This window comes from Schistocerca americana, chromosome 3 (genome assembly GCF_021461395.2).
Source record: "Schistocerca americana isolate TAMUIC-IGC-003095 chromosome 3, iqSchAmer2.1, whole genome shotgun sequence".
Classification (NCBI taxonomy): Eukaryota; Metazoa; Arthropoda; class Insecta; order Orthoptera; family Acrididae; genus Schistocerca; species Schistocerca americana.
In genome coordinates, this window is record NC_060121.1 from 627102936 (window position 1) to 627125039 (window position 22104).

At 37.9% G+C, this 22104-nt stretch overlaps 1 protein-coding gene across 1 annotated transcript in view; it reads left to right on the plus strand.

The window, feature by feature from the left end:
* Positions 1 to 18484, plus strand: part of LOC124606261 (dual oxidase) — a 528122-nt gene extending 509638 nt beyond the window's left edge. Inside the window, exons 18-22 of the mRNA XM_047138239.1 lie at positions 7957 to 8253; positions 13014 to 13178; positions 15227 to 15382; positions 15782 to 15910; positions 16407 to 18484. Of these exons, the coding sequence (XP_046994195.1) occupies positions 7957 to 8253; positions 13014 to 13178; positions 15227 to 15382; positions 15782 to 15910; positions 16407 to 16535 (876 nt within the window). The 3' untranslated portion in view covers positions 16536 to 18484. The remainder of the gene's footprint in view (positions 1 to 7956; positions 8254 to 13013; positions 13179 to 15226; positions 15383 to 15781; positions 15911 to 16406) is intronic.
* Positions 18485 to 22104: the final 3620 nt, after the last annotated feature.

The following is a 22104-nucleotide window of genomic DNA, read 5'->3' on the forward strand; positions in this document are numbered from 1 at the left end:
AAACATCGACCATTGAGATGCCGGGGAGGGGGGCGGGGGGCAGGCTCCTTACTGCTACTGCTGGACTGCTGGAAATGTAGTCTCCTGAATCTTCATTCATTTGCGGAACAAGCCAGGTCCAAAGCTCACTCGAATCTGCTCCACGTTTTCCTCAAATATACGTGGTTGTCCTGGGATTTTACCTTTACACAGATACACAGAGAGCCAGTTTCATCAAATTGTTTATTCCAGCAACCAGTGCTCCTTTTCCTCGCTGGAGGTCCAGTGTTAAACTTACGCCAAAATGCACGGTCTACCGCAGTCGTAGACGCAGTTTCACTGAACTCACAAATGCAAAACATCTTTTTTGCGTACTAGCTTCCGGAGCCAATATCTTCGTCTCAGAGTAGCACTTGTAACCTACGTCCTCAGTTATTTCCTGGATGTATTCCAAACTCTGTCTTCCTCTACAGTTTTTGCCCTCTACAGCTCCCTCTAGTACCATGGAAGTCATTCCCTCATGTCTTAACAGATGTCCTATCATCCTGCCCCTTCTCCTTATCAGTGTTTTCCACATATTCCTTTCCCTCCGATTCTGTGCAGAACCTGCTCATTCCTTACCTTATCAGTCCACCTTAATTTTCAACGTTCGTTTGTAGCACCACGTTTCAAATGCTTCGATTCTCTTTTGTTCCGCTTTTCCCAGTCCATGTTTCACTACCATACAATGCTGTACTCCAGACGTACATTCTTAGAAATTTCTTCCTCAAATTAAGGCCTGTGTTTGATACTAGTAGACTTCTTTTGCCATTGCTAGCCTGCTTTGATGTCCTCCTTGTTCCGGCCGTCATTGGTTATTTTACTGCCTCGGTAGCAGAATTCCTTAATTTCATCTACCTCGTGACCATCCGTCGTGATGTTAAGTTTTTCGCTGTTCTCATTTCTGCTGTTCATCCCATTTAGCATGTAATACTTGTTCACCTTCACTCAGGATAGCAATGCCAACAGTGAATCGTTTCACTGATGTCCTTTCACTTTGAATTTTGATTTTACTCCTGAACCTTTCTCTTATTTCCGACATTGCTTCTTCGATGTACACATTGAACAGTAGGGGTGAAAGACTACATTCCTGTCTTACATCCTTTTTAATCCGAGCACTTCATTCTTGGTCGTCCACTCCTAGTAGTCCCTCCTGGCTCTTGTACATATTGTACCAGGTGATCAAAAAGGCAGTATAAATTTGAAAACTGAATAAATCACGGAATAATGCAGATAGAGAGGACAAATTGACACACATGCTTGGAATGACGTGGGGTTTTATTAGAACCAAAAAAATACAAAAGTTCAAAAAATGTCCGACAGATGGCGCTTTATCTGATCAGAATAGCAATAATTAGCATAACAAAGTAAGACAAAGCAATGATGATGTTCTTTACAGGAGATGCTCAATATGTCCACCATCAATAGCTGTAGTCGAGGAATAATGTTGTGAACAGCACTCTAAAGCACGTCCGGAATTATGGTGAGGCATTGGCGTTGGATGTTGTCTTTCAGCATCCCTAGAGATGTCGGTCGATCATGATACAGTTGCAACTTCAGGTAACCCCAAAGCCAATAATCGCACCAACTGAAGTCTGGGTAAACATCGTATGTTCCAGCAGGTGTTTATCAGCCAGGCTGGGGATGATGTGATTCTGTAACGTATCGGCGTACCTCTCACCCGCCATGGTAGCAGTTACAAAACCAGAATCATGCATTTCCTCGAAGAAAAAAGGCCCGATAACGGTAGATATGGTAAATCCAATGCATACCGTGACTTTCTCGTCTTGCAATGGACAGTTCTAGGATTTTTGGTAGCCCAAATGCTGCAGTTGTGGGCGTTGACAGACCCTCGGAATGTGAGATGAGCTTCGTCGGTCCACGACATGTTACTCAACCAATCGTCATCTTCTGCCATCTTTTGAAACGCCCACACCGCAAATGCCCTCCACTTCACTAAATCGCCAGGCAACAGTTCATGATGCCGATGGATTTAGTACGGATAGCATCAGAGGGTACGTCTATGTGCCAACCAAACAGTAGTGTATGGAATGCCGGTGCAACGTGCGACTGCACGAGCGCTGACTTCCCCGTGCATAGACGAATCCGCTACAGTTTCCATTTCTTCCTGAACTGTCTCAGCAGCATTATGCCATGTGCTCGGTCGGCCACTATGGGGTCTATCGTCTAAACAACCCGTGACTTTGAACTTCGAAATCATTCTCGCCACAGCTGCATTTGTCAACGGACCTTTACCCATTCGATTCCCCTTCCTATGGCGATAGGATCGTAACACTGAACTAGCACATTCCCCATTCTGATAATATAGCTTCACTAAAAGCGCCTTCTCAGGTAACGTCAACATGCTGCAACTGCTGGCGCATCTGATTCTTTCTCTCATTACAGCTCCTTTTATACACAATTGTCATGCGCAGTCACTGACGTTTTGCTGTCCAGCGCCATCTGTCGGACATTTTGTGAACTTTGTTTTTTTTTTGTTCTAATAAAACCCCATGTCATTCCAAGCATGTGTGTCAATTTTTACCTCTTTATCTACATTATTCCGCACACAGGCCCAATCTTTTTGATTCACATGACTACGGGTGTCAATAGGAATGTTGACAAAGATAGGATGCTATTTCTGTGTAAGTGTGGTAATAACATATTTCACATTCCCTGAACAGTCAACATCAAACATTCATCTACAGGCTGATAACGTTGAGTATAAATGAATTAAGTCGAGTGTAACGCACAATACACCTTATGTGACGAGCAAAGATGTGAGGGATAAGAAATAATTGCCACTGTTCAACTGCCATGTTAGCAAGTTGCTCCAAAAGATAACTTTGTCACAGATATGTAGCAAAAGCCTTGTTGGCATACACATGTTAAACAATGTCAAAATGAGAACAAGAAGATGTTTAAAATAAATTTTAATGTAAAACTCTGTCTCCCAATCTGACTAATGACACAATTGCTGATCAGTTAGCGGAAAATATTACATCTCTTACATATCCAGAAGTATGAGTATGGAGTGTTTTAATATGTAACAACCACACAAAACTATCCCGTATTGCAATTTATTGGAAGAAACCCTAGGAAGTGCAGTCCACCCATCAAGGAGGTAAAGACAATACCTCCACTTCGTCCTTAGTCTGCAACCCTTACCAGACAGAACTGATAGAGGAGACAGAGGTGATCTAAAGAAGAGCAGCATGAATCATCATGTGCTTGCTTAGTAAGCTCAAAAGCAGCAGAGTTACGTTAAATGCAACTCCAGCTGCAGTCACTATAAGAGAGACATTTATGACTGAATGATTTACAGCTGAAATTTAGGGAGCACGTGTACATAGAGGACTCCACTAATGGATTTCTTCCACCAACGTACACCTCACAAGAAGACCATGAGGACTAAATGAAGGGATTTGATCTTATCGTAAGTCTCCTAAGTGTTCTTCCCAGCGCACTATTAGCAACTAGAACAGAAATGTGTGAAATGATAGCGGTACAAGATGTGTATTCTCTGGTATGCACCATAAGTTGGCTTGTGGATTATATGTGTAGATGTTATTGATTATTCTCCTTCAGTTTTATAAGAATACAATTCAGTGGGAAGTACTAGCAGGGTGTCGAGACAAAGAAAAACAGTACACATTTTACTGGTATGGAAAGACACACATGCTGGAGTACATTCATAAAAGGATAGAAAAAGGACCAGAGAGTGTTCAAGATGGTTAAAGAATGTTCATTAAAAAAAAGTGAGAAAACATGCTTAACTACACTTTGCTTTTAAGAGTAATTTTTCAGCAGTCTCATTTCTCCTTTGTGAAGGCCACAATAATGGGTCAGTTTAATATGAAAAAAATTTGAACAAAAATAATAAAATTTAGTTGAAACAACAAATGTGTAGATGCTTTTATAAACTTTTTTCTTTTTCCAGTTTTGCCAATTTATCAATTCCATAATTACAACCAGTCCTGAAGGCCTACAGAGTTGAGATAAATTGTAACGAGTTTTTAGATTATGTTCAGCTGACAGTTCTGCAAGCACTGAAGTTACACAAAACTAGTAATTGCCCAAATGTAGTGATATTTTCTTACAGTAAAACAAAAACTGAAGGCAGTTATAGCTGTAAACACAATGAAATTAGACATCCCTTCATGTAAACTATTAAGCTAATTTAGGTAACCAGAGCAGTAACTTAATATTGAGACCTTTCTCAAGACAAGAGTCACTCTGATCACTGCTTGGGAATTTCAAACTAATAGTAATTTAATGATGTGTGGTATAAGCCATCAACACAACATATTGAAGATTAGTTGGTGCCTGATTATTGTGGCTCAATATCCCAGATGGATTCCAATTTAATGACAGAATTAAATTAGGGCAGATTCTTCTAGAAAATCAATGTTGAGGTCACCACACATTAAAGCATCATTGGAATTACCGTATTTTGATTTTTTTAGTAAAGAAGGTAAGGTTATGAGGAAAACAGATATGTGAATGTGATATACATGGCCTGACAAAAAAGTTATGCACCCATTAGTGGAGGAGGGAACCCAAATGATACTTCAAGAGTTGGGAGATTGTATTATGTTACTGCAGTAATTAATAAACTGAGGCAAATTTAGTAAGGACTTGGCATTATGAGTCTGCTTATCAGTATGACACTGCACACCCTCTGCCCTGGATGCATGCTCTGATTCGTTTGGGAACAGTATCATAAAGCATTGTATCCTCTCCCAAAGTGAGCTGGCCCATAGCTGTTCTAACTAGTTCGTGATATCCTGGATACTGGCACTGAGATGGAACTGGCATCTGAGATGGTCCTATACATTCTATCATGAACAGATCTTGGAATCTTACTGACCAAAGGAGTACCTCAGCATCAAATAGACAATTCATAGAGGCATGTCCCATGTGTGGATTAGCACTGTTCTGTTGAAAAATTGGAGCATGTGTTGCATGAGATGTAACATATGAAACCCAGGAAGTTTGTGGCTTACCATTTTGCTGTGAGAGTTACTCAATCACTATCAGCCATGACCTGAAATTATACTTGATGCTTTCCCATATGGACACAAGAAGTAAAACCTCATTGCCTCTCCAAAACACTGGACAAATGGAACTTCTCCCATTTCACCACCATCCTCACCGACAATGGTCATCCAGGGTAGTGCAGAACTGTTATTCATCAGTGAACACAATATGATACCATTCATCAGCAGTCCATGCTTCCCAGTCAATGCACCTCTGGTACCACCTGCCGCGGAATTTGAATCCCCGCCAGATGTCGTGGAAATCGAAGACCCATAGATGTCTCTGTACCATCGCGCCATAAGCTGTGGCAGTGCATGCCTCCTGACCCACATTTAGAGTGAGGGTGCCACAGTGGAACATGTGGTTGCAGCAGCCAATAGCGGCGTCCCCGATCGAGTACTTAAGCACCTGCCTGTCGCTCAGCCTGCCAGTGTGACCTCGCGGGCGTCTCAGGACATATCGCCTCGCATTAGACAGCATATTGACTTTTGTGTTGCTTTATGAGTGGAGGTGGTTGTCTTGTTTGGTTCATGACTCTGTTGTCTGTTCTTGTTTTGTGTCGTAAGGTCCTTCATTGGTCGTGTCCATTCTCCCCCGTTGTGTTGTTGTTCGCAGGCCGCTCTGTGGGTCCCGCCACGTTTCTGTCACTACAACCCCATGACCATTCCGGTCGCTGTTACAACAGCACCCATTTGTGATGTGGTGTTTATGGCAGCCTACACATATGACAGCAAATCTCTAGTCTAACTGCTGCTAGTCTCTGACCAATGGTGTAGGATGCTGAATGTTATAGTGTGTCTACTAATTGCCTTTGGGTGGCAGGTGTGGATATGAACGGGTTCAGTGTGCTTGGTGCACAATCCTTCTGCGTGGTGGTCAGACACGGTTGACGGGAACCTACACAGCGAATATACCTGCTTTCATTTTCCTGTGATTTCCAACATCAGATATTGCACATTTCAACCAGCCAACAAAATTGAGGCCCACAATAAGGTCCCCTTCAACCTCTGTCAGCTGCCAATAATGCTATATCACATGAGTACTTGGCATCTCCATGTCCTTCCCAGTAATCGCTCACCATCTGGTGCTGTTCACACCCATTATATACACTACCAGGCCTACAATAAAACATGAACAGTACTGATACACTCTAGTGGCTTTTCTACCTGTCACAGAGTCCTGAAACTATGATAATTTGCATACCTGCTAATGGTGTGTATGTGTGTAAAGTTATATTGACATCCATCAGTGCGTTTTTGGGTGTTCACATTTTGTTGGGCAGTGTATTTAGTTCCAGAAGGTTTTTACAATCACAAGAGTTTTTGTTAGGAAAGTAGTGGTGATTCCAATTATTTTATTAACTTTATAGCTCTCACTTCAGGCTGATAGTTCATAGGTACATCATTCATGACTAGATGCTTCTGTCACTTTTTTGGTACTGGAGGTGCACACGTACAGAAGCAAATATAGCTTTCAACCAGCTGTATGTATATTGTTAGATTATTTCTTATAAAAACTTTAATTTCATGATTACAGATGGGCATGAAACTACAGCCTGTGTGCACTCTATATCCCCACATTATCTGAGGCAAATTTCATTCGAATTGTACAACATTTATGCCCATCAGTGTTAACATTTTTATTCATTTGTTCATTTATATTTTCTGCATGTTTTGTTAAATTTTGACAGCCACTCAAGAAATTAAAAAGAATTACTTCCATGATTTCTACAGATATATTCATAGTTATAAGTCCAGTTTTCACAGGACACAGAACATGCTGCTGTCTAACTAATTAAGGAGATAATACTAACTTGCACTGGAAACCTCAGGTTGTAGAAAAACTGGAAATCTTTATAATAACTGAATGATAAGTAAAATCTTTGGCTTATGTATCTGGGTTCTCAGTCTAATAACTACAGGTGCTGAATGCTTTTTTTAACTTTTTGCACTGGATCATGTAACTCTGGTCTGTTTCTTACACAAAGATTCAAAGTTTAAGTGAAATTTTTATTATACTATTGATTTTACTGTTTTCACATTTATTTAATAGTTAATTGGAATTTGTCTTTTATTTTAGGACTTGAATACCATTACATAGTGAATTATAGACCCCATAACATTAAAAATACAAATGTTCTTGAAGATGCCTTTCCACGATGTTTAGTTACATTAGTGTACTATTTCCTTTCAACTTTTCCTACAAGACCTACAAATACAAGACAGCATGAAGTGAAATATGAAAAGTGTTCCAGTGTTTGTGAATATCTACTGCAACTGAGAGAGATGTATTGCTGAATGCAAACCATGCTAAACTGTATTTTTCAGTGCAGTGGCAAATTATTTCATGATATCAGTATATCAATCACATTTACTCCTTTTGCCCAGCTGTTTTAATGATCAACTAAATGAAATATAAATTTGTTTTGCACTATTATTTCTTTTGACAAAATGTCCTGAAAGAAATTCAGTTTGTCAGCTCCTCCTTCCAAGTATCACTCTATCTAACTCTGCCTCACAAAATTTAGTGTGACATTTTGATTGAAACTTCCTAGCAGTTTAAAACTGTATGCCAGACCAAGACTCAAACTCGGGACCTTTGCCTTGCTCTAGTACAACACTTGCCCAAGAAAGGGAAAAGTCCCGAGTTCAAGTCTCGGTCCAGCACACAGTTTTGATCTGCCAGGAAGTTTCATATCAGTGCACACTCCGCTGCAGAGTGAAAATCTCATTCTGGAGACATTTTGATGTTCATACACTCCAATATAATTAGCAACATTCTGAAACAGCTTGCAACTCAACTATTTTTGTGAGTAGATGTATAAGTTACAGTTTATAACATGAAGAAAACTCAAAAAACTTAAAGCAACACATTATGTATGGAAACTTTATTTTTCAGGTTGTTAGCCTGAGGACAAAATATATGGCCCTTGACATTATTGAGACTGAGCTGCTGCCATCAGATGTCATAAAACTAAAGTTTTACAGGCCACCAAATTTCAAATATTTGTCTGGCCAATGGGTCCGACTCTCTTGTACTGCTTTCAAACCAGAAGAATTCCATTCATTTACATTAACATCAGCTCCACATGAAAACTTTTTATCCTGCCACATAAAAGCACAAGGACCATGGACTTGGAAGCTAAGAAATTACTTTGACCCCTGTAACTTTAATCCTGAAGAAGATCATCCTAAGGTAAAGTTACAAAACTAAATCATAATCTAATTATTATAAAAATAGCCATCATTATTTGATGACTACACTATTTTGTTGCTGTTTATGCTAGCTGTGTGTGTTCTGACGTTTTTGAGTAAACGTAAAGCCACCATCAACAATTTATTTACCTACAGTAATGATGAGATGATTTGGTAACAATTGTGCCACTCTACATCTACATCTACGTGTACACTCTGTAAACCACAGTGAGGTTCTTGGCAGAGGGTACGTCCCATTGTATCAGTTATTAGGATTTCTTCTTGTCCCATTCACATATGGAGCACAAGAAGACTCATTGTTTCAATGCCTCTGTCTGTGCAGTAATTATTCTAATCTTATCCTCATGACCCCTATGTGAGTGATACTTAAGGCATTGTAGTATATCCCTACAATAATCACTTAAAGCCAGTTTTTTAAACTTTGTTAATAGACTTTCTTGGGATAGTTTATGTCTGGCTCCAAGAGTCTGCCATTTCAGTTTCTTCAGTATTTCTGTGACTCTCTCCCATGGATTAAAGAAACCTGTGATCATTCATGCTGATCTTCTCTGTATACCTTCAATATCCCCTGTTAATCCTATCTGACAGGGGTCCTCCACACTTGGGCAATATTCTGGAACTGGTCACATGAGTGATTTGTAAACATTCTCTTTTGTAGACTGATTGCACTTCCCCAATATTCTATCAATAAACTTCAGTCTACCACCTCCTTTACCCATGGCTGAAACTATGTGGTCGTTGCATTTCATATCCCTACAAAGTGTTACACCCAGGTATTTGTATGCCGAATCCATTGGTGACTCTTAGGTATTATAGTCATAGGATACTACATTTTGTAAAGTGCAAAATCTTGCATTTCTGAACATTTACAGCAAGTTGCCAATCTCTGCACCACATTGAAATCTTAGCAGGATCAAATGAATATTTATGCAGCCTATCTCAGATTGTACTTCATTACAGACAACTGCATCGTCTTCAAAAAGCCTGATTTTAATATTAATATTTTCTGTAAGGTCATTAATATATAACATGAACAGTAAGGGTCCCAATGCACTTCCCAGGTGCAACCTGGAGTTACATCTGTTGATGACTCTCCATCCAAGGTAACATGCTCTGACTCCTTACCAAAAAGCCCTCAACTCAGTCACAAATTTCATTTGATACCCTGTATGATTGTACTTTTGACAATAAGTGTAAGTGCAGTACTGAGTCAAATGCATTTTGGAAATCAAGAAACACTGCATCTAACAGATTGCTTTGATCCAAAGCTTTGAGTATGTCATAGGAGAAAAGTGTGAGTTGGGTTTCACATGACTGATGTTTTCAAAATCCATACTGGTTGGCACTGAGTAGGTCATTCTGTTCAAGATACCTCATTATATTTGAGCTCAGAATATGTTCTAAGATTCTACAACAAATTAATGTCGAGGATATTGGATGGTAGTTTTGTGGATCACTTCTACTACCCATCTTGTAGATGGGTGTGACTTGTGTCCGTGTGTATGAATGTGATCCACCTGATGTAAAAACAATTAAGAAATGGTATAGGAAGTTTCTGGCAACAGGAAGTTTTCTGAAACATTCAGGTGGTGCACAATACGGAGTTTCAGAAGAGACAGTGGAGGACATCAAACGTTTCTCAGAATCCCACGTAAGTAAATTCATCAAGCATCTAGACAACTTGATGTACCTCAATCAACATTGCATCATGTAGTTCACCAGCATCTTCGAATGTGTGCTCACAAAGTGCAAATTCTGCAACATCTGACGCTGAATGCCAAACCATGCTGACAACCATTTGCTGCAGATATGCTGCAGTGTATTGATATGGATTCCAGCTTCCTGGAAAGATGTTTATTCTCAGATGAGGCAACCTTTCATCTATCAGGAAGGGTTAATATGCATAATGTTTGGATTTGGGTTTCGTAAAATATGCATGTTGTCATTGAACATGTTCATGATAGCCCTAAACTAAACATCTGGTGCGGGGTAATGGACAACAGGACTGTTGGACCGTTCTTCTTTGCAGAACAAACAGTGAATGAGTCAGTGTATCTGGACATGTTGGAGCAGTTTGGGTACCCTCAGATGCAAGACTTGCAACTCAACAAGATGGAGCTCCACTGCATTGATCAACAGCTGTTAGCAAGTTCCTAGATAGGAAATTTCCCAGTCATTGGATCAGACGCAGAGGACTCGTTGCCTGGCCACCACATTCACCCGACATTACACCACTTGATTTCTTCATATGGAAATTCATGAAGGACCACGTGTCTGCGGCCAATGTGGATGATATTCCTACATTGTGACATTGTATCACTAATGCGATTGCAATAATAACAGAGGAAATGTTACCAAGAACATGGCAAGAAATTGAATTGTTGTTGTTGTGGTCTTCAGTCCTGAGACTGGTTTGATGCTGCTCTCCATGCTACTCTATCCTGTGCAAGCTTCTTCATCTCCCAGTACCTACTGCAGCCAACATCCTTCTGAATCTGCTTAGTGTATTCATCTCTTGGTCTCCCTCTACGATTTTTACCCTCCACCCTGCCCTCCAATACTAAACTGGTGATCCTTTGATGCCTCAGAACATGTCCTACCAACTGGTCCCTTCTTCTTGTCAAGTTGCACCACAAACTCCTCTTCTCCCCAATTCTATTCAATTCCTCCTCATAGAAATTGAATATAGACTCAATATTCTTCATGCTACAAATGGTTCACATGTAGAGGTGTATTGATGATAAATAAATAAATTCTTTGAGACACTCTACAATGTGGTGCTTTTTTCATTGTCATATCTATTGTGGCTCCCCCCCCCCCCCCCCCCCTCCTGGTTCTTTGAAATCAAAGAGGTTTGAGTGGGACATCCTGTAGTTTTACTACAGCTTTCTTATCATCTGATAATGTCTGTCAAGAGATTTAGATGGTGATCGGTACATATTTAGAATATTTGTCACGTATATATTATTACAGTGCCTTTGTTTCTATCCAGGCAACATGATTACATTCTATCAATTCTTCCAGTAACTGCAAAATGTGGACCAGTGTCATCCACTTAATAAAAATTTATAGGAATTTTAGGCCTGAGCCAGCTGGGCTGCTGTTACATTGATGTTTCTGATGTTATCGTCTGTTGCACCATTTTAGTCATATTGCTATTGCTATCTCCTTCTCTTATTGTTCAGTTTGTATGAGAAATCATTCTGGTCCACTGGCTATTATTGGTATGGAATCTGTGTTACAGGCATCACTCTGTCTCTGTCAAATATCCTGTGTGATCCATTCATAAGTGTTGCTGGATTCATCCTGTTCATGTTTTCATTGTTATAGTATATGCTGTCCTATTCAGTGACAATTAATATTAAATGCCTGCTCTCATAACTATACTACACCACTCTAAATAACTAAAAAGCCATTATCAAAAGTAGCAGCTTCCTTTCTAATTTAGTTGATTAAATTTGTCTGGCACAAGTATGAATGCCATTAAGCACTAGCGGCCTACAACGATATTTTATTGTTAACACACTATACAGGTTAAGTCTCTCTTTTTTTTTTTTTGAATGTATATACGACTGTTTCACATCCATGAGGATTCTCTTTCATGATGGGATCTGCAGAATACAATACGTGAATGAATGAATGAATGAATGAATGAACAGTTGTCGTCCAGCATAATAAGCATATGTATGAGACTCTCAAAACATAGAAATAGATGAACAGCAAGAGACTACTAAAATTAGAATATCAGGAATCTTTATTTTTAAGTACTAGCTTTTCTGAAAATTTGTGAAGACACTATCCAGCCTTACTAAATGTTGGTTATGTGTGGGAAATGTCACTGGTAAATAACATAAGCTATGTATTAAATATGATCATTTCCTGTTCATGTACTCTACAGAAACAGTTTACCATCTCTCTGTATCTATCTGACTAACTCTAGAACACCTGTGGTGAAAGAGTTATTTTGAAACTTCATTTTATAACTTTGGAAAAATCCATAGAATTCAGTAAGTATTTCATGTCTCTCTCAATATGAAAATGGTCACAACTTTTTGATTATTTTGGTTTTGAATTGCTTTTTTCATGTATTTTTAATTTCATTCATAATTTTTTATATTAAATAACTACAGTGCTCATAATGCAATTTCAATCTTCATTTATTATTAAATCTCTGATTACCGTATTGTCTTTACCACAGAAATCTCTAAATCCCTTTTACTCATGTTAGTTTTGACCTACAAGAAAACTAGGTTCAAAACAATTGAAAAACAAGTTAAGAAATCTATTAAATATCCCACTCACATCTAAATTCTTTTAATGTTGATGTGCACTTATGATAGAATGTAATAATTGGAAAAGAGAATAACTGTTGACACTTGCATATGTCACAAAAATTAGTATTATTAGTCTCCATTTTTATCATTCTCATTTTTAATAACCATAATTAATTTCTTAAGGGAATCTAAGAAAAATATACATTGGAAGCTTTATTGTCATTATCATCTTCCATGCATTACACTGGTATGTATATGTTCATTGTATGTTGTCCTACATAGCCTTTCACAGTATGGTATGCTATTTTGTGTGTGAGTGGAGAGGGAGGGGGGGGGGGGGAGGCTGGGTATTGGGTGCACATGTTTGCTAAGAAGTTATTTTGCCAAATGTCCATTATTGTCAGCACACATTCTGTCTATTTTTAATCAAAACTTTAGTAAAAAACTGCAGCTTCTGTTTTTACAGATTCGTCTTGAGGGACCTTTTGGAGGTGGAAATCAAGATTGGTATAAATTTGAAGTGGCTGTTATGGTAGGAGGTGGCATAGGAGTAACTCCATATGCATCTATTCTAAATGACCTTGTCTTTGGTACATCCACCAACAGATATTCTGGTGTTGCATGCAAAAAGGTAATAGCCTGATAATATAAAAATTTGAATCTATGTGTTTAAGCAAACAAAGATGAGGTGACTTACCGAACAAAAGCGCTGGCAGGTCGATAGACACACAAACAAACACAAACATACACACAAAATTCAAGCTTTCGCAACAAACTGTTGCCTCATCAGGAAAGAGGGAAGGAGAGGGGAAGACGAAAGGAAGTGGGTTTTAAGGGAGAGGGTAAGGAGTCATTCCAATCCCGGGAGCGGAAAGACTTACCTTAGGGGGAAAAAAGGACAGGTATACACTCGCACACACGCACATATCCATCCACACATACAGACACAAGCAGACATATGTCTGCTTGTGTCTGTATGTGTGGATGGATATGTGCGTGTGTGCGAGTGTATACCTGTCCTTTTTTCCCCCTAAGGTAAGTCTTTCCGCTCCCGGGATTGGAATGACTCCTTACACTCTCCCTTAAAACCCACTTCCTTTCGTCTTCCCCTCTCCTTCCCTCTTTCCTGATGAGGCAACAGTTTGTTGCGAAAGCTTGAATTTTGTGTGTATGTTTGTGTTTGTTTGTGTGTCTATCGACCTGCCAGCGCTTTTGTTCGGTAAGTCACCTCATCTTTGTTTTTATATATAATTTTTCCCACGTGGAATGTTTCCTTCCATTATATTGTTTAAGCAAACAGCTATTTATAAGAGGTGTTCAAAAGGAAATGAGCCGGAGGCATAATAACAGAAATCATGTTAGAAATACTGACCCTGGCTGTTGAGACCTTTGTCCCACTGTGACACAAGACGGTGAACGGTCATCTTATAAAATTCCCAGGACTGCGATGTTAACCAGTTCTGCACGTACAGCTAGATGTCATCATGCGAGGTGAATCGTTTGCCCCTCAGAGTCTTTTTAAGGGGACCAAAAATGATTCACTTCTGATTCACTTCCTGCAGCACGGGACAACATTGAATGCCCAATGTTACTCACAAACCTTGACCACCCTTCACCAAGTGATCAAATCAAAATGACCAGGCAATCTCACCCATGGGGTCATTCTGCTCCATGACAATGCAAAGCCTCATACAGCCAACACAGTCGCAGCACTCCTGCAGAGATTCAAATGGAAGATTCTCGGCCTCCCTCCATTCAGTGCAGACCTCTCTCCCTGTGATTACATCATTTTTGGTCCCCTTAAAAAGGCTCTGAGGGGCACATGATTCACCTCAGATGATAACGTCCAGCTGTATGTGCGGAACTGGTTAACATTGCAGCCCCAGGAATTTTATGAGACAGCTATTCATTGCCTTGTGTAACAGTGGGACAAGTGTCTCAACAGCGAGGGTCAATACTTCTAACATACAGGTACTGGTTTCTGTAATTATGCCTCTGGCATGTTTCTTTTTGAATGCCCCTTATAATACAACACAGCAAGAAACAGCAGTGGTTTTTCAAAGTGGTATATTTTCTTCTAACTTATCATGTAACATTTAACTAGCATAAGTACAAACAGTGTTGAGCAGTATAGCACTAGTAAATATTAATGTTCTCAGTAAACGGAAGAAGTTAAGTCACAGACAGGCACAACAAAAATACTGCTATACATGTGAGCTTTCAGCCTAAAGACCTTTTTCTGATGTAGAAAACTCACACAGGCCTCGGTGGTCAGATACAGTGGTCTTGTGTGTGTGAGAGAGAGAAAATTGTCCTTGCATGAATTTTTGTGTTTTTTCTACATTAGAAGAAGGCCTTTTGGCCAAAAGCTCTTATGTATAGCAGTCTTTTTGTTGTGCCTCTCTGTAAATGGGCTTCATCTCTATATGCTGAGTAGCAACCTATTCTTTCCATAACACTACCATTATTCTATCCTGGATTTTCCATAGTTTAATTATTAATAAAGTGTATACATCTCTATGAGTTTCTTGCCCTTTGTTAATGTATTACTTGATTTCTTCCATAGTCCTGAAATTTACCCTTCTATATGGATTTACAGAACATAATGTGCAAATCAAAATAACTGAAAATTCCAAACTGTCTGAAGAAGACATTAACAAATTATTTACTTTTTTTCAGGTATATTTCTTGTGGATCTGTCCTTCACATCGACATTTTGAATGGTTCATTGAAGTGTTGCGAGATGTTGAGAAGAAGGATGTAACAAATGTTTTAGAGATACACATCTTCATTACACAATTCTTCCACAAGTTTGACCTAAGGACTACAATGCTGGTAAGACAGAATTAAGGGTCTTTAAAAGTCTACATGTTATCACTTACCTATAATAAGCTGACATTCATTGCCACTGAAATGTTGACAAGATTTTTAGCTGAAACTGTGTAACAAAATTTACCAAGATTGAAGGGATTAGCTGCAGGTTTTAGAAGTATCATAGTATCTCAGGCTTACAGCCAAGCAAAATGGAGTTCAAACAAATTGAAACAGTAGGAAGCCCGAGATGATTTTACTCAATCATTTTGTAGTGGGACTGTTACTGTATATTGTAATAAAATCTGAATTTTATTGTGTATTTACAAAGACTGGCATAGCAGGAGATTTAAAAGTACACATAGTTAGTTATTATTACATTCTTTGTATACTCACTAATACATTGTGACAAATCTCTTACAGTACATTTGTGAGAATCACTTCCAGAGACTCTCAAAAATGAGCATGTTCACAGGACTGAAGGCTATAAATCATTTTGGTCGACCAGACATGTCATCTTTCCTCAAGTTTGTGCAGAAGAAGCATAGCTATGTGAGTACAATAATAAATTTGCCACTTAGTATTATGTGTATTACATATATTCGAACTCCCTATTCTATGTCTAAAGGAAGTTCACAGTACATCACACCAACATCTTTACTTTATAATACCTCTATTCGTTTTACATAAATTCTGAAACATATTTTAGATAATAACTCTGTTTCATAGAAATACATTTTAAACTTCCTTGAATCTTTATTATTACCATTGTTATTCCAACATAGTAATCTAAGAGACAACTAATAAATATTAAACTTAGTGTAGTGTTAAGGAATGACACTAACATACATCAACACCGAAATTCACATCTTATTAATACAGAGTTCCAAAAGGTTCAATATCGTCTTTTCTGCTATTCCTGATACATGGAGATGCCCTTTTATTTAACACATGATAAGCATAGTATCTTTATTATTATCATTAATCTGCAGGATATTATTATGGTTATTATTATTATCATCAATTTTTGTATTTTTTATGTTTGCAGGTAAGTAAGATTGGAGTATTCAGTTGTGGGCCTCGACCTCTTACAAAGAGTATAATGGCTGCCTGTGAAGAGGTGAATAAAGGTCGCAAATTGCCTTATTTCATCCATCACTTTGAAAATTTTGGATAGTGAACAGAAGTAAGGCATTAGTGTGATTTGAGAATGTGTTACCAAGCTACATAATTTATTAAATACTGTCATATACAATGTTGCAGAAATTCTTTAGAAACATTGTAAAATAGCTGAATATTGTAGTTCTCACCTTAAGCAAGATAATTTCAGAATTTGTGTTTGAGAACCCATTCTTCTCTCACTGTTATTTATTTTTGTGTGTCATTTTGTTATTGTAATTCAGTGCTGAAACTGGAGAAAATATTTTGATGATATGTGTAGGTTACCTTTCACAGTAAGTATTACACATAGAGAATCTCTATGCAGTCCCAGAAGAAGAAAAAAATGCTAAAAGTCTTACTTCACTAGATTAAAAATAAATAAAAACAAAGAATTACATCACTCCTTGCTGAGGCTTATATGATGTAGATGAGGAGGAGGAATATATTGGATACATGCTAAAGACTGATTCTATTTTTTACTGAACTGTTGTTTGATACATAATGGACTAATGCGTGCAGATTTTTATGTATAACAGGCAAATGAAACTCTACAAAAGTGAAATGGCAATGATATCAGTAGTGTGTAACAAATATATGGTTATTTTCCATGGCAAAATGTCTGTTGTGGCTTTGAAACAGAATTCAATGCCTTTTAGCCAATACAAACTCTTTAATTCAATTTTAGTGTGATAAGAGTTAGCAATATGATATAATCTGTTACTTTCACTTCTTTTGTCACAAGTTAGATTGCTACATTGCACAGGCCATTTATATCCATGTCTAAAAACAACTATTGTAGGTATTTTTTCCTCTTGAATGGCTCATGTTTCAGTTCCATGTTACCTGATACAACAGTGAGGAATAAGTGACTACACTGCTGAAATAATTTCTATGTACTATATTCAGTGATTACTGAAGGAAATTTCAGAGTAAATGGTCATGAAAATTCAATAACATGAATTTTATAACACAAGAAGTTTAGAGTATGTGTTTAGTTATTTACTTGTGTATCTTACGGGTGGTGAGATGATAAAAAATTTACTCCTTACATATTATTTCTGCTGCAGAACTGAAGTGTTAAGCATCTTAAAAAGTTAAGTAATATTTCATTACTTGCTGAAAACAGAACTTCATTTCTTCATACATTAAACCTTATGCTGAGCACTATGTGGAAGACCTGTAATGAAACAACACGATTACCTTTTTAGAATTTCATGCAGGGATCTAAAAACAGCTATTTGTCTGCTCCAGTTTCATAAAAAGAAACATTTTTCAATTAATTAATCAGGTATAATTAATATATTTTGCATTTATATTGACAAAACACATCATGGCCACCACTGATCAGTCTTTAAATAAATATATTTTTGGTTTAATAAGCGATAATGTCATCCAATACATGATTGTTAAATTGTTAAACTTGAACCATCTTCCACAAAGAGAAAGTGAAACTAATTTCTGCATTATTCCAATTATGTTATTATCAAAGTAATTGAAATCTAAAGTTCATACATTTGATAGAGTAAGTTTTATATACAATAGGTTCACAGTCTGTTATACTTGCTACAGCTGTTTTCTACAAGTGCAGAAGTGCAGAATATTCTGTGAAAAGAGAGGCAGCATGACTCTAAATCAGTATTGTCATAAAATAAATTTTTACTATATTTTTGTATTGAAAGCAGATCTTTGCCATGTAATAGGTGAAAGTACTGTTTGATTAGTGTAACGATTAATGTTCCTGACTCTGTTGTGTAAGGCTGGAGATCAGTATTCTGGTGTGAATGAGGTATTAGGATAGGAATCAACTTTATTTATTTATTTCTGTTAATGGTAGAAATGCAGTGATGATGTATTTAAGAGAAAAACATAACCCTGTGTATATGATCATTCTGTAAATATAACATATGTAATTACATTGCTGTAAATAATGTTACATAGTGCAAATAAAATGTGTAAATTACTGAAGTTTCTTTTTTTTTTTAAATCACAAATGTTATTTATTGTTTTGATAACTAATGATTACAGGAAGGTATAATTTCAAGTGCTCACAAGATATGTTGGTTCCATTACCAATCAGTAATCAAGTGTAGTTCTTAACACTACATTTCACCTGCTTCTTCACATCTAAAATCATGTTGTTTACTATAGGTAATTGACTGGGTAGTGAAAGCTACTTTACAGTGCAAAAAAAATAGTAATATTTTTTAATGAGGAGAGAGAAGAACAGATTCATTTTGATGAAACCTTTCATAATGGGTGATCAAAAAGTTTCCATTTGAGGGCACTGCTTCAGTGTATATTCAACATAGCACTTCTTACATGTGTGCCGTAAATGTGAAAATGTGAACTGTGCCAACATTATTACAAATTGTGTCCAAACAGTACCATGTGTTGTTATTCTTTTTTGTCTTCCAAAGAATAAACACTGGTAGACATCCACTGGAGAATGAAGAATGTATATGGGGCAATATGTCTATCAAAAATCATCATTGTGGAATCATGTATCAAGTTCCATACTTGGCATGATTCAACACAAGTTGCTGATTGAGCTGGAAGTCCTCACTCATCTATACTGATTTCAAAGAACTTGGTGTCTCCATCACTGGGAAGTATTATGGTACTGCATAATGCTGGAGAAGTTACAATGTGTAATTAAGGCAAGATGCCTGGAAAAACTGTGAGAAGGGGTGCCGCTGCTTCATGATAACTCATTACCGGGTATCACAAATGTTGTGATACAGATGTTACACCAACTTAAGTGGGAAACACTCGACCACCTGCCCTAGACTAGAGTTGTGACCTCTCCCCATGTGATTATAGTATTACACATTCAGTCCCTTAAAAAAGGCCTTGCAGGGTTGATGATTCCTGTCAGATGAGGACGTGCAGCAATCAATAACAGACTTCTTCATGCAGCAGGACATGATGTTTCACCAAATGGGTATCTTCAACCTGATGTGTTGGTGGGTTAATTGTCTCAATTCTCAAGATGATTTTGCCTGATTGACACACCAAATATGGACTGCATGGCCTCAGAACAGAAACTTTTTGATCACCCTTTACATATGTACTGGTATTGGCAAATTATAATAAAAAAAATTTCTTGGATCAGAAACACACAACTTCATAGATGAAATACAAACTAGTGAATACACACTTAGATGCAAAAACAGAATCCCGGGTATGTGCAATGACTTCATGTCACATGTGCCCCAGGATCTTGTGGTAGCCTGCAGGAAATCATCTTCCACATAGAGATTTGTCTACAATGGGCACTAAAACATGTGATTTCTAGTTTTTTGTTGTGCATATGCACATTTATGTTCTTCTTGAACCTTTTGAGTGTCATACACACCAACCTGTTGTAGTTGCACTCTCTGATTAATTATTTGGCTGTTATGAGATGTCATCTCCTTAAATAGTTGTACTGTTCATTTCTGAGATGGAATGGTGAACTCTCTAAATGAAATTTCCTGTTACATTAACTGGAACTTGGGACCTTTGCCTTTGGCAGGCAAATGCTCTACTAACAGAGCTACCCAGACAAGACTCATGATCCATCCTCATAGCTCTACTTTTGCCAGTACCTCACCTCCTACCTTCCAAACTTCACAGAAGTTCTCCTGCAAAACTTTGAGGAAAAAGTGATATTATGGAGACATGGCTTAGCTGCAACCAGAGGGATGTTTCATGAGCAAATTTTTCACTCTGAACATGGCTGTGACTAGGCCATTTCTCCACAATATCCTTTCTTGTAGATGTGCTAGTCCTGCAAGTTTTGCACAACAACTTCTGTGAAGTAGGAAGGTAGGAGATGAGGTACTGGTGGAAGTAGGGCTGTGAGAATGGGTTGCAAGTTGGCTTGGGTAGATCAGGCAACACAGCACTTGCCTGCACAAAGCAAAGGTCCTGAGGACAAGTCTTGGTCTGGTACACAGTATTAATCTGCCAGGAAGTTTTGTATTAGTATACACTCTCCTGCAGAATGAAAAATACTAATTTTGTGCAAAGTGGAGGAAACAAAGCATGATTTCTTAAAAAATGAAATTCAAAACCATTTAAAAAGTCTGTTCATTAATATCCAAACATACTAGTGCTATCACTTCACAACAGATAAGTACACCTTCCGTGCACTTCATTATGAGGAAGTAGTTTGTAGGGCATTTGAACACATTAATATGCCCTTAAACAGGTAACATTTTGACAGATGTGAATACTTTCTATATTTGTGGCAATGGTGATACAAAAACATGACAAACTGAATTCAGCTGAAGGTTTTTAGCACCCAGAAAGCTCTGACTTTTATACTGCAAGGAGAATAGTAATGACTGATGGATTAGTTTCGAGATGGCTCTGAACACATTTACTACATTGGTCAATACCCACGTTAAGACTTTCTTTAAACTATTACTGGACTGATACATATATCTAATTTCTTTCTACGTTAGGGAGGGACAGGTGATCAGGTTACTGAACTTCATTGGCCTTTACTGGGTGTGCCCTTGGATATAGCCACTTCACTAGTCTTATGGTTTATTTGCTAAAGTAAACTTCAAACAGCCTGTAATCAGCTTACATGCTTTGTTCAGAAGAGCACCTATGTATATAACATGAGATGACATGTATCATACTGTGTAGCCAAATTCAGCCACAGAAAAACGCAGAGCCAATCTTGGAGCAATGGCTGTAAAAGGACATGGGCCCCACTGGAAACCTGCTACTTTGAAAATAATAATTTTATTTTGGAATCCATAAATTGATTCTTTAATATAAAGGCTCAGTGAAGCACTACTGTCAAAAGTTTTGGAGTGTTACAGTCCAGTAGTTGGGTTCCTGTCCATTCTACGTTAAATTTGTGCTGGACTTCACTGTTCCATAGACTCAAGTCACACATATGTCTTTGTTGGGTTTGGCCTTATATGGTTCCTCTCATAGATTTCCTTTCACACAGGTTAGATTTCTCTCCACAGACCCAAACTTGTACTACATACAGCAAAGTCCAGATGATCTACAAAATAAGGACCTCCTTGTACTTGGACTTATTAGTATGTAACTCATGTATATGCTAAAGACAAATGGAACTAAATATGTCCATGAGATAAGTCACTTTTCTGTGAACTTCAAACACTGCACTGCCCTTGGACACTGTGATGCATCTGTAAGAGAGGTCAACCCAAGATGCCTGGAGGCAGACAGAGCAACCATTTAGTTTCATTGAACAATACCACCTCAGGCAGACATGCTACTCAACTACTGTAGTTGCCTGAGAGACCAGATGTGCACACTCAGCTTAATTTTATCTGCCAGATTAGCAGTAACAATACAGAACTTCTATAAATGATTCATTTGCTTTAATAGCTATGTGTTTTCTGAATTATTGCCAGTACAAAAATGATTGGTGCATTTTTAAAACTGTAAACTCACTAAGTTTGCATTCTACACTCTGAAAATGTTCTATGAGTGCCCTCCGACCACACAACACACATCAAAGCAGTAGTCAAGTTTATTTCATACCTTTCCTAACAAAATCCTGTCAATGGTCATCATAGCATCACTGATGTGTTCACTTAGCTTTTTCAGTATTC